The 14,339-nt window shown below is 43.8% G+C and overlaps 1 protein-coding gene across 10 annotated transcripts in view; it reads right to left on the bottom strand.

Annotated features, from left to right (window-relative positions):
• DAB1 (DAB adaptor protein 1) overlaps window positions 1–14,339 on the bottom strand; it is a 412,298-nt gene that overhangs the window by 32,470 nt on the left and 365,489 nt on the right. For 8 of the 10 annotated variants that reach the window (XM_061184153.1, XM_061184148.1, XM_061184157.1 and 5 more), the window contains 2 exons: window positions 2,440–2,490; window positions 2,301–2,348 (listed from right to left, as the gene is read on the bottom strand). The exons of 1 other annotated variant lie outside the window; for it this stretch is intronic. In XM_061184153.1, the coding sequence (XP_061040136.1) occupies window positions 2,301–2,348; window positions 2,440–2,490 (99 nt within the window). The remainder of the gene's footprint in view (window positions 1–2,300; window positions 2,349–2,439; window positions 2,491–14,339) is intronic. One more of the 10 variants, XM_061184151.1, reaches the window with a different exon arrangement.

The following is a 14,339-nucleotide window of genomic DNA, read 5'->3' as shown; positions in this document are numbered from 1 at the left end:
GCAGAGGCATTAAACATAGATTGGTATTTCATTCCATTGGATTTGCTGCTTAAATAGAACCTTGAGTTAATTAAATTTTATAGAAAAAGGGGATTCTTAGGCCAGAAAATTAAAAATAATTCTAATAACCATATGTGATTGAGAATCTGGAATAATATCTATTTTCACAGGCCCTCTCCCCAAGTTAACCCTAGTCGTTTTATTTGTAACTTAATAAGCCATGTTCCATCTGATAATATTGTTGTAATTAATCACTTCAACGGCCTCATGAGAATAAAACTAACCATTCACATTTGTAAAACACTTTATAGTTTACAACGCATTTTCTGATACAGTATGATCATGCTGGACGCTCCCTGAGCCCCGTGAAGTCGGCAGCCCAGGAATCTCTCTCACTCTCTCTAGTTTGCAGATAAGCTATAACAGAGGCCTGGAGGTTAAGTAACTTGCCTCTGATTGGTCAGCTAAAAGAAGCTGGGCTTGACCCACAGACCAGCCAGCATCTTGTTTATCCATTGGTCCCTTTACCAAGCCCTAGTTAGCCTTCCTTCAAGGTAGAAGTCCAGCCCCACAATATTCTCTAACCAGAAGCCAGGGTCCCCACGAGTCCTGCCATGACACACATCCATCTGAAGAAGTCATCTCCAAGGTCAGCTCCAGATTCCTCCTCGCCTTCCCATTCCTGGCCCTTCGGATGTCTTCAGGTAGAGACATGGCTGTTGATGGCAGATTCTGCCCCTTCTTTAGGCCCTGGGCATCCTCCAGGGTAAGCAGAGTGACCCTGGAAGCTGCCAAGGCCAGTGAAGGGGTTAAGGAGGAGCTTGGCTGTTGAGGGGGGAGCCCCTCAGTGTCTCCATCAGGCCTGTCCCCTTCCCCCACAAGCCATCCTTTGATATGAACAAATGATGGTTTTCCAATAACATCTGGAGTGCTGTACAACCTCTTTCAGAATTAGACCCCTGGTCCTTCTTTCAGCTAGCCCACTGCAACTAGACTCCTAGGTCCCTCCTGTAGAGAAGTTCTGAAACTGCCATTGATGAAGGCAGAGGTATCCTTGACTGACCCCCAAGACATATTCACACAGACCCACTCCTGTTTTGACATCAGGTACTCCTTCGTTCAGGACAAGTATGTAGCCCCTACTGTGCATCAGCTACTGTGCCAAGAGCAGGGGATACAGGGATGAGTAAGGCAAGTTCCTGTTCTGAGTCTCATGAGCTGCCTGTTCTATGGGAAGACAGACCTATAGACACAATCAGGGCAGCATTACGGAGGAGAGAAGCACCGGGGCTCACGAAAGGAGGGGCTGCCTCAGGGCCTTTGCACACGTTCCTCCTCGGACCTAGAACACTCATTCCCTCCCCCAGTGCCTTTCCCACCCATCCTCCAGGACACAGATTAGAGGACTTTATTTCTTCCTGGGAGTGTTTCCTAACTCAATTTGTACCCCAAATCCCACTGCCCCAAACAGCTTATGTGAGACTCTTAGAACAGTGGCTGTCAGCCTTGGGTGTACATAAGGGAAAAATATGGATGCCTGGTTCCCATCCCTTGAGGTTCTGAATTAGTTGGTTTGAGGTACAGTCTAGTAACTGAAACTTTAAAAACTCTCAAGGTGATTCTAATTGGCAGCCCAGATTGAGAACCCCTGTCCCAGAGGCTTCCCAAATGCCCTGTACTCAGGGGTGACAACACTCACCGGCCTATGTATTAACCAATCTGAATAAACACTGGCTGCAAACCAGTACACCTATTCCAGGCTATACCGACCAACTAGCAGCCTTGCCTGGTTTTTATCTCCACAGGTGCACTGAGCATGTCCTGTGTACATGTCTGAATCCCCACTATACTACACTACACTATGCTCCCCTACCCTACCCTTCTCTACTGACCCCACCCTATCCTCTCCTATGCTATGCAATGTCGCACTGTGCTATACTTAGAGCTCCCTGAGAATAGGGGTTGTGTCTTCCTCTCTATCTCGAGCATCTATCAGAATACCTAGGACACGTCAGGAGATTGAAAAATATTTGTTGAATGAAATGAAGGGGTGTCACGTCCTCTCCAACACACACCCTCTCTCTCTCTCTCTCTCATGCGCGCAAGCATGCACACACACATACCCGTGCTCCTACTCCTCCTTCATTGCGGGGCCCACCAGGAGTCTCCTGTGAACACTAGGACAGGCAGGCACCGGAGCAGAGCAGAGCACCTGCCATTCCCGCAGGCGGGTGAGGATGCATGGAATGGATGAGAATGACCAGAACAACCCTCATTTCACAAGAGCCTGGAGGCCTTACCTTTGTTGCCTCAAAAATCTCATCAAAGTCCATCGGCAGGTTTCTGTTCTGTAACCACAAGGCATGACTTATGAGCGTGAAATGAGTGATGGGACAATGACATGAAACAGTTAATCGGGCTGGGCCCTCTCACACTTACAGGGGTCGCCGCTGCAAACCGTTCTTCAAAATCTTCAAACGCACAGCCGTTCTGAAAGTGTAAGGGATGATGAATGAGGATGAAGTGAATGACATACAAATGACATGGATTTATGAGTTTAATGATGACGGTATCTATGGTTTACACTCCCGTGGTCTTAGGAGGTGGGAGCTGTTGCCAACGTACTGTGAAAACTCTAGAATATGCTCCCAGCATATGATAAAACACGGGCCTGACGAGGAAATACAAGCAATGGGGAGTTTGTTAAGTTTAAAGTCCATCTTCCTGAAATTACAGACCTGACTCGGCCAGTCTCAACAGTGGAAGCAGATAAGAGCATGATGTTTACCCTTGAGATGTTTGCTTTAAAAAGAAAAAGGGTTATCATGTGTTTCAGCCAAACTTAACCCTTGGAGCAGTCTGTGAACAGCAGGTTTTCTAAGTGCCTTTGTGCGTGCGGCCTTTTCTGCTTGAAATGCTCTTCTCAGGCTTGCAAGCCCAAAGCTCACCCAATTCCTCAAACCCAGCTGAAAGGCCATCTCTTCCACGAAGCTTTCCTTGGTCCCCTAGGCTGAAAACCATCCTCTGAGAGCAATAACGCATCACTTGTGCCCACTGCACGGTGAACTTCCTGAAGCAGGGACCACGATGCACTTGTTCTTGAATCCCTAGCAGATCACAGGGGATCGGGCTTGAAAATGTATGAACAAATGCACGCTACTAAGAATAGCTGGCAGTTGACCAAACCTAATTGTTTTGATAATTTTTTATTTTGTTGTTTATAGCTGTTGAGAGCTTTGCTAAACCGCTCCATAATATTGCTGCCTAAGTATCCGCTCTGTGTGGCCAAGCAGCCTTGAACTGACACTAGCCTCTCCAGTGAGGCAGGCCCTAGATAGCAACCCACAGAGTCACAAATAAATGTCAGTTCCTGATATGACCATCCTAACAGCCCTTATGATCACACTCTCCCCAGCCTCCCAGGGCCTTCCTTTATGTACCCCTTAGATAAGATTCCTTTGACACTTTACCAAAACCCTGCTCTTTTTTGTTTGAATTGACCAATCCGGCCTCAGGCTAGGAACCCTAATAAAGGCAAGTGCCCCAGGTCCTGCCTGGCTCTCTGCCTGCATCCTGCCCTGACCTCCCCTCATGCCCCTTCCTCCAGGAACTGAGAGTAATAAACTTCTCTATTTCAATTCCCTGGTGGTCTTTTGTTGAACCCTGGCTCACCATCCGACAACACCGCAGGGCTTTACTTAACAAATGTGAATTTAACAAAGTCACAACATTAATACATATTAGTATGTATAACATCTCTATATATACACATGTATTTTTTTCTTTTTCCCTCCCTCCCTCCCTCTCTTTCTTTCTTTCTTGGCTGCGTCGGGTCTTAGTTGCGGCAGGTGGGATCTTCATTGCAGTGCAGGCTTCTCTCTAGTTGTGGCGCATAGGTTTTCTCTTCTCTAGTTGTGGTGCGGGGTCCAGAGCGCGTGGGCTCTGTAGTTTGCGGCACTCGGGCTCGCTCGTTGTGGCGAGCGAGCTCAGTAGTTGTGGCGCATGGGCTTAGTTGCAGCATGTGGGATCTTATTTCCCTGACCAGGGATCGAACCCGCGTCCCCAGCATTGGAAGGCGGATTCTTTACCACTGGACTGTCAGGGAAGTCCCTATATACATATATTTTTAATGCCCATGTTTTGGTCTACATTTCCAAGCTAATTACACTTTGGGTGACTTCCAAGCAGTGTAACATTAATATAAATCTGAAATATTGACATTAAATTGGAGTTATTATGCTTGAACAGAAATGCATTGTTTCCAAATTTTGAGGAGAGCTTCCTGTTGGCCATGGAGGAGTGGAGAAACCACCAGCCATGATCACTTTCACTCTGACTGTAGCAAACGTGACTGTACATCACTTAGCCCCAGTTACAGGGTCGCAGAGCAGAGCAGGAAAACCCACATGCCCGTACCTACCACGGCAGAGCCTTCGGGCCAGACACCAGCAAATTCCGTCATCAACCACCTGCTCCCACCAGGCCCTGGCTCACCAGGAGTCAACAGTGGCCAAGAGAAGAGGAGGAAGGACCACATCAGATAACCACTTTAATAATAATTATTATTATTATTATTTGGCCAGAGACAGGGAGACAATATTAGTCTAAGTGATCCTGTAACCTACAGTGTGGCCTGAAAGGTTAAGGTTATGTTGCTACATCCTTTATAAATCTCACACTTCTAAGGATTTATGGCACAGCCCCTACCAACTAGCTCTGGGTCATAACTTTTAATAAAAACATTTTTTAGTGTCCAAAATCTCATTATATCTGTCCAATATAAAAAAGCAAATGGCTTCAGAGCATGATGGATGAATTAAATAAATTTGAAAAACAGCCGGTGGGAGAGTCTCATAAAAGCCCCACCATATAATGAAAATGTGTGAGGATAGCCAGCACGGGTGTGAGTCCGTCACTTTGCTGGTGACAGAAGAGGGGGCCTTTGGTGAGGGGTGGGGCTGGGGTGTGAGGAGGCAATTTCCATAAATTCAGACGGAGATTGGTCTGGATGTGAGAGCAAATGCATCTCTCTGGAGTTACACAAATACGGACTGAATCATGGCTGTGCCCCGTGCTGGCTGTGCGACCCTGGACAAGTCCGTGAGCCCCGGTTTTCTCATCTTCAAAGTGGGGATGATAATGATAACATCATCTCAGGTTTATGGAGAGGGTTAACTGAGATGTGTGTGCAATGTTTTGGTTGGTGTTTGGCCATAGAGATGTTTAATAAATCAGAGCTATTATTAGGATCTTCTCATCCTATTTCTTTTGGCTCTGTTTTGCAATGCACAGGAACACATTTTTTAATGTTAAGAAACTATTACTATATGATATTTGGAAAAAGATAGAAGAAGAAGAAAAAAACATCTTGCGGGAAGCCCCTCTTTAGAAATCACCCCCACTTGAGAGCACGGACCAGACCCTGTGAAAAAGGATGCCCAACGCTTCCTGGCCTTAGTCCTGAACCCCTCAGTCCACTATTGACCCCACCTTCTCCCTCTCCTCTCTTCTGTCTACAGTCTTACCTGAGCATCTTCCCATCTATACCCTCTGTACCTGGAACTTGTGGTTACCTTCCTGTTTTGATCTTGGCTCAGTCATTTCTTGGAGTTCCTTCCTCCCACCTGGGGTAACCTTCAGTAACACTCAGGGCACTTCAGCCACCCAGTGGGAGACCCCTCTAGCCAGTGCACTTTCTCTAAATTGATTCTCATGGGCAGAACCCGGAACCAATTCCCTAGTCTCCCCGCATCCCCATCTCCTGCTTTACCCACAAATACCACTAGAATTTTTGTTCATTTACCTTCAAGTCTTTTTTTCCCCCTTATCAGATATATTTCTTACAGTTACTATCATGGCATGCATGCAGCTTTGTATTCTGCTTTTAAAAATTCAATATGAGGAATCAGACTCCCTGACTTCAGACTATACTACAAAGCAACAGTAATCAAGACAATATGGTACTGGCACAAAAACAGAAATACAGATCAATGGAACAGGATAGAAAGCCCAGAGATAAACCCACGCACCTATGGTCAACTAAACTATGACAAAGAAGGCAAGGATATACAATGGAAAAAAGACAGTCTCTTCAATAAGTGGTGCTTGGAAAACTGGACAGCTACATGTAAAAGAATGAAATTAGAACACTCCCTAGCACTATACACAAAAATAAACTCAAAATGGATTAAAGACCTAAATGTAAGACAGGACACTATAAAACTCTTAGAGGAAAACATAGGAAGAATACTCTTTGACATAAACAACAGCAATATCTTTTTTGACCCACCTCCTAGAGTAATGGAAATAAAAACAAAAATAAACAAATGGGACCTAATGAAACTTCAAAGCTTTTGCACACCAAAGGAAACTATAAACAAGATGAAAAGACAACCCTCAGAATGGGAGAAAATATCTGCAAACGAATCAACAGACAAAGGATTAATCTCCAAAATATATAAATAGATCATGCAGCTCAATATTAAAAAAACAAACAACCCAATCCAAAAATGGGCAGAAGACCTAAATAGACATTTCTCCAAAGAAGATATACAGATGGCCAAGAGGCACATGAAAAGCTGCTCAACATCACTAATTATTAGAGAAATGCAAATCAAAACTACAATGAGGTATCACCTCACACCGGTTAGAATGGGCATCATCAGAAAATCTACAAACAACAAATGCTGGAGAGGGTGTGAAGAAAAGGGAACCCTCTTGCACTTTTGGTGGGAATGTAAATTGACACAGCCACTATGGAGAACGGTATGGAGGGTCCTTCAAAAACTAAAAATAGAATTACCATATGACCCAGCAATCCTACTACTAGGCATACACCCAGAGAAAACCATAATTCAAAAAGACACATGCACCCCAATGTTCATTGCAGCACTGTTTACAATAGCCAGGTCATGGAAGCAACCTAAATGCCCACTGACAGACGAATGGATAAAGAAGATGTGGTACATATATACAATGGAATATTAGCCATAAAAAAGAATGAAATTGGGTCATTTGTAGAGACATGGATGGGCCTAGAGTCTGTCATACAGAGTGAAGTAAGTTAGAAAGAGAAAAATATATATCGTATATTAACGCATATATGTGGAATCTAGAAAAATGGTACAGATGAACCGGTTTGCAAGGCAGAAATAGAGACATAGATGTAGAGAACACACGTATGGACACCAAGGGGGTAAAGCGGGGTGGGGAGTGGTGATGGTGGGATGAACTGGGAGATTGGGATTGACATATATACACTAATATGTATAAAATAGATAAATAAGAACCTGCTGTATAAAAAAAAATAAACAAAACTCAATATGACAATCCAATTTACTCATAACTTGAACTTCCAGTGAGGATTTAAAGGAAGAGATTCTCTTGGGTTGTTTTAATACAGTTCTAGCCTGAATCGTCATTAAGACACTGAAATAAAGCTTCCACAGGGAGTTTACTTTCCCATAATCTCTTTGGAGCACTGGGGACATTACTATTGTCCCATAACTGAATAAGGTAACTCTTAAGACAAGACTCATGTTACTCTTGCAGCAAAAGTGAGTGGATGAGATGAGACTTGGTGTGAACACGTTAAAAAGGATGAAAACTTATTTATGGCTGCCAAATAAGAAACCTGCAGTGGTTCTCACCCCTGGCTGCACAATGTAATCCGCTGGGGCAGCTTTTACAAAACTTTGCATGCCTGAGCCCTGCATCTAAGACTTGGATTCTACTGGTCTGGGGTGGGGTCCTGGCATCAGTAGGTTCTAAAAGCTCCCCAGGTGATTCTAATAGGCAGCCAGACTTGTGAATCACTGTGTTGGGGAATGAACTCTCTGTAGGAATAATTAGTGAAAGTCCTACTGGGAAAACTGAAGGCATCTTGATTGATTATGTAATTGATTAATTAATTTCTTCAACAAACATACACTGGGTGCTTTCCACTTGCTGTGTCCTGACTAGGCACTGGAGATAACAAAGATGAATAATACATGGTCCTTGCTCTCTTGAAGCTCAGAGCAGAGCCAGGATATACAATCATTCTAGCATGGGGGTGGGACAGGAGTGGGACAGGGAGGGCACAAGGCATGGAGATCTCAACTCAGAACCCAAGATGATGCTGCAGAAGAATGAATTCAATTATCCATTTAGAAAGCTCAGGAGGAATGGATTAACTTAAGTGATTTGTAACTGCACCAAGGTGGGTACTATTAACGCACCTAGTGATTCCAGGCATTTGGATGCAGGTGCTGTTGCCTGGTGAGTGATTTAACAATGAAGACATGTGCTAATGAAGACTAATGCCCTCTGGGGTATCTAGGAGTTTATGCTCTCTCACTGTTAGCCAGGAGTAAATAGCCACTTTCCTACTTCTTGGCAGAGGAAAACAGGAAAAGCTCTGTTTGGCAATTGAAGAACAAAGGGGGGGTGGGGGGAGTTGAGATGCAGAGTAGAAAATGTGATGTTAATAAATGATTTCTCCCAAGAGCCGCACTGTCCAACAGAACTTTCTGTGATGATGAACAGTTGTACACCTGCCCTTCCAACATGGTAGCCAGTGGCTACACGTGGCTATCGAGTACTTCAAATATGGCTTGTGTGACTAATGAATTGCATTTTAAATTTTATTTAGTTTTAATTGATTTCATTTTAAATAGCCACATGTGACCAGCGGCTACTGTACTGGAGAGCTAAGCTCTAGATAATAGATATTAAACAACAAAACAAAACAAAACAAAAAACTTCGTCTGACTGGGTTCTTTCTAAGCACTAGACATATTCCTTCCTTATATAGTCTCCTCTATTCTTTTAAAGAATATCCTACCTTTGCATTGACCAGAAGGGTTGTATGGGACAACTGAATTCTTTGCTATGTCTAGACAGTACCATGAAATCAAATTCAGTTTGCAAAAACAGCAGCCTTCTTCTGGATGTAAGTTTTGTCATTGCCTGGGCTAAGCCAGACCCAGATGTTGGTGGGTTTTTTTTTAAAGGAAGTTAAGATTCCTTTAATGGATTTCAAGTGGAAATCCGAGAAACCTCATCATCATTCCAACAGAATGGAATCCCCTTTAAGGCCAAAATGTCCCAGCCTACTGGGATTTGGGGCTCAGTGGTCTTGTTGGACTCAAGGCCTTGATCTAACAGAGGAATTTGTGCTGCTTTGTGGATTTGTCCCTGTAATGACTGAGAAGTTGCCCCTAACTACTCAAAGTTGGGCTGCATTTTAGCAGTTAATTGCCCTCCTTCTGCCAGCTACCATTTTAGGAGGGTCCTAAAGGTTGTCTGGAAGGCTAGAGGGTGGAGGGAAATGCTTAGACCTTATAATGAAAGTTACATCTTCCCTTGAAGTGCACACAAGTGTAATATATCTGCTAATCCCTGGGACAATGAAATATTTACATCCAGCTTCCTAAAAATGAAGTTGGTCCTTAAAACAGCCTCCATTTTCCCCATTTTTTTTTTATTGTGGTAAGAACATGACATGAGATCTATCTTCTTAACACATTTTACAGTGTACAACACAGTATTGTTAACTGTAGGCACAATCTCTAGGACTTAATCTTCTTGCATAACAAACTTTATACCAATTAAATAGCATCTCCCCACCTCCCTCTCCCCCAGCTCCTGGCAACCACCATTCTACTCTCTGCTTCTATGCGTTTGACTACTTTATGGACCTCATATAAGCAGTATCCTGCAGTATTTGCCTTTCTGTGATTGGCTCATTTCACGCACCATAATGTCCCCAAGGTTCAGCCAAGTTGTCACATAAGCAAGGATAGACTTCTTTTTCAGGGCTAAATAATATGCCACTGTATGTATATACCACATTTTCTTTATCCATTCAGCCATCAATGGATATTTAGGTTGAAATGGCCTTTGTTAACATGCAAGAAGAGAGTCAGGATGGAGACTGGCGGTAAAAGGAATTTGCTGGTGCTTTATTCAGGGGCATGAGAAAGGTAGACTCCTTGCACGAAGGTGAGGAGGCCAGGTTGACTGGCCTGTGCTAACGTGAATGAACAAGGGCAGCTGTGGCTGAGGACTCTGACTCTGCAGTCTTGAGCTTCCCAACTTTAATCAGGTCAAGAATACCAATGTGCTTGCATTTGAAAACAACGGATGCTTTTAAAGTGAGAAATTTGATGTTTTTAGGAGAGGCAGGGTGGGGAAGTGGGAAGAGGGATATTAGAAACAGCAGCTTTCACAAGACATGGAAGCAAACTAAATGACCATCGACAGAGGAATGTACATATATACAATGGAATATTACTCAGCCATGAAAAGAATGAAATAATGCCATTTGCAGCAACATGGATGGACCTAGAGATTATCATACTAAGTGAAGTAAGCCAGACAGAGAGAGACAAATATCATATGATAACAGTTACATGTGGAATCTAAAAAAATGTAATACAAATGAACTTATTTACAAAATAGAAGCACACTCACAGACTTTGAAAACAAACTTATGGTTACCAAAGGGGAAACGTGGGGAGGGGGATAAATTAGGAGCTTGGGATTAACATAACACACTACTATATATAAAACAGATAATCGACAAGGACCTACTGTATAGCACAGGGAATACAATATTCTGTAATAACCTATATGGGAAAAGAATCTGAAAAAGAATGGATATATGTATATGCATAACTGAATCACTTTGCTGTACACCTGAAACTAACACAACATTGTAAATCAACTATACTCCACCAGCGGCTTTCAGTTCAAACTTCTACTTTCATTGGTGTTTCCTCGGATGAATTCCTTCCTCACTCTGAGCCTCAGTTTTCTCCTCAAGAAATAGGAATAATAATGCTTACAACATGGGCTCGCTGAGAAGAAGTGGTGAGAAGGTGGATGTACATGAAAAGAATTAGCACAGCAACTGATAGAGTAAAATCTCTCGAAGGATGTCAGTTCCCTTTCCAAAAGTACAGAAAGGGAAGGAAGGATGGGAGGGAGGAAGGGAGGGGGAGGAACAGGGATGGGGAGGAGGGAGGAAGAAGGCACGAGGGAGAGATGGCTGGGAAAGAGACAGAGCGAGAGAGGAAATGAAGAGAGAGATAGGGAGGAAAGAAAGGAAGAAGAAAGGAAAGGAAAGCCATGGGATTATATGCTTGGTAAGTGAGGGTAGGTGGGTTCCAGGCCATGGCAAAAGTTTGGGAAACACTAGTCCAGGGAAGGAACAAAGTCACCTGGAAGAGAAGCTAAACGTGTGACGTGATTTTCATAGGGCAGACACTGGTCACAGCAGGTTCCTTCTCCTGCAGGTTTTCCCCAAGGTTGAACCCTGGCAAGGCTGGACCATTCTGAAGTCCATCAGCCCCATTGTTCATTCCATCTACCCCACACCCTTCTCTTCTCCACTGTCTTCCTTACGCCTGTTTCAGAACTCAGTGGGCAACTCTATGTTTTCACACCTGGATTTTCTAAAACACATCCCTTATTTTCTTGAAAATACACCTAAGGATGGGGCTGGAGGTGCAATTTGTAGGCTGCTACCGATTATGCGATAAGATACTAAGATCTAAGTAAGTTTGATCTCAGCAACAGTGATAAAGGGAAGGAGATGCTGGTGGTGATGCCCAGGAAATGATGGTGTCCGTGTTGGGGGGGCAGCGGTGGTGACACCGACGGCGGTCATAAGCCGTGATAACCCCCTACCCGGTCCCTCCACATCAATTAATTGAGCATCTTCAATAAGACACAGTCCTTGTCCTTACATGGCGTGAGGGAGACAGAGGAGAAAACAGGGAATTATCACATGATTGGTGTCATAAATGAGATGATTCACATGAAGCCTGCAGTATGTAGGGCGTAGTTCAAAGTGATGACATGATTCACGCCTGTGGTTACTACTGCTAGTATCCGATCCCATCCTGAGGGGTCAGACATTTTGAGACAGTGGCAAGAATGGTGCTGGGGATTTTGATGGTATCAATACTGTTGTCACGAGGCAGTGATTATAAAGAGAGAGATGAAAATCTGGTGAGAGCCCACATGAGGCCAGTGATGGGAATGAAGAAGAAATGCTGAAAACACCAGCCTACCATGGAGCTTCTCTAGAAGCCCTGGGGATGACTTCATGCTTTGATACTCGTGGAAGCTTCCTGGGCTCTTGATCTCAGCCCCAACCCATGACCTCATCCCAGAGCTCTGACGTGTGACAAGGAGGATTTTAGAAAGTGGGGGGACCTTCCTTGCTGTGGATCCTTTGTGGGGGAAGGTGCAGGTTGCAAGACAGCTTGGCTACTTTACTGGCTGTCAACAGAATAAACGCACCTGCCCAGGTCTAAACATAACAGCGACAATGAGAAACCAAACGGGAATGATTTCCCAAAGCTTATAATTATTTGTTTTTCATTCTCTCTTCCTTTATCCCATCTCTTTTCTAAAAAAACCCATTATTCTAGTTCCACATTAGTAAAACTCAAGGATTTTTCAAAAACTCCTAACAAGATTTGGCGCCAGTTCAGTACTTTGAAAAGGGGTGAATTAGAATCACAGGAAAGTGAAATTGGCTCCTGTCAGCAGGATGACAGGCTCTCAGCACACTCCTGGGGGGGCGGGCAGGGGGGTTCTCAGACAGGCCGTCAGCTCTTTCTCCGCTGCTGTGTCGCTCTTGGAGAGGCTACTCCTGCGGTCCAGATGGCACCCAAACGGTAACAAGAAATATTGGATGGAGTTGAAATCAAGCGAGAGCAGCAGAGGCTCAGGCTGAAGGCAGAGCAAATCAGAGCAAATCACAAATGGAGAGATGTCACAGCAGAGGAAAAAATAGTCATGGAGGGCTTTGCCTGCTGCTCTGACAGCCGTTCCCTGTAAAATGCTTTTCCTTTTCTTCGCTGGAAGAATGCAGATTTTATATCTTAGGCATTCATTTCCTTACTCCTTCATTCCTGGATTCAGCTTTCAAGGCATTCATTTCATAATTAATAAACTCTCCTTGAACGCCTACACTGGGCCAATATTGTGAGAACCGGGGTGCTGTCCCTTCTCTGAGCCGTAACAGTCAAGTGAGGGAAATGGGAGGATGCCCATTCAGGTCAGAGCAAGAGGAGAGTTATGACAGGGGTACCGCACTGAGGATTTTCACAGCGCATGGACCACTTTCACTGTTGCAATGCCATTCACAGGACTGAAGCCAACTCCACTGCAAATGACCAAAACAAGAATTCTGTTTTCATGCGACTGGAATTTGACTAGTTTACCCATCTCTTGAATTTTTCTTTATTGTAAAATTAGGGAACTATCCACCTCACAAGACTGAAGATTTCCCTGTATAAGATTTGAGGTAATAGCTTAATTAGTACAGTGCCTGACATATAGTAAGACCTCCATTAGTGGGTCAACGATTCAGTGGAGTATCCTTACAGAATACTATGATGATTTTATAGACCTATTTGATGGCATTTTGAAAGTTTTATGAATTGCAGAATTGCAGAGGAGTAAAATTAGAAGAGGCTATAGAGATCTCTAACACAACTCAACCCTATATTTTTTTCAGATGAAGAAACTGAGGCTTTCAAGTTTTTCAAAATCATGATAATGTTAGTGGCCGAGCTGGGATGAAACCCCAAGTTCCCAACTCCTAGTCTAGTTCCTTTACTTCCATCACAATTCCCCTCATGGGTGAACAGACTGAGAGGAGGCAAGAAGAAGTAAGAGCAGAGAAACCCAGCTCACAATTTACAACAAGGAAACTAAGGCCCCAAGGAAAGCTCAGCTTGCTCATTTGTAAGACAGCAAGAGAAATGTCTCCATCACAGAATTCCGAGGATCAAGAGAGGTGATGTTCACCAACAGTCTAGACTTGGAAGGCAGCCTATAAGTTTGAAGTCAGAGGAAAGCTGCGAGAACATTATCTATACTTGTCTCAGATTGATTATCCAACCTATAAATAGTTTGTAACTTTGTGTCATGATTTCACCTGCCCTCTTAACAGGTCTCTCAGTATATTCCTTACCCTCTCAGGCCTTGGTACAAGCTACTCCTTGTGATGGGCTGCCCTTCCCATCCTTGTTCATCAGGAGACCCTGGAGACTTGGGTCTAGTCACCTGTCCCAAGCCTTCCTCTAAGGCCCTCAGGATGGACTAGATGATCCTCCTCTGGGCATCACACATGTCCAGTTATAATGGTTGATTGCTTTCTCTCTTCTCTACTACAGACTATGACCTCGTGACACTAAGTTCCTTGTATGGGAAACTGTATCTTATTCATCTTTGTATTCCTAATGTCTAAATAGCCCAGGGGCTAGCACACAAAAAGAAACTACATTGAACCGACAGATTTTAAAAAACAGAAAGAGTAAATGGATGAACTTGCATAT

The sequence above is a fragment of the Eubalaena glacialis genome, chromosome 3, assembly GCF_028564815.1.
Source record: "Eubalaena glacialis isolate mEubGla1 chromosome 3, mEubGla1.1.hap2.+ XY, whole genome shotgun sequence".
Classification (NCBI taxonomy): Eukaryota; Metazoa; Chordata; class Mammalia; order Artiodactyla; family Balaenidae; genus Eubalaena; species Eubalaena glacialis.
The sequence above is the reverse complement of the archived record's forward strand: the minus strand, read 5'-3'. Positions and strand labels throughout refer to the sequence as shown.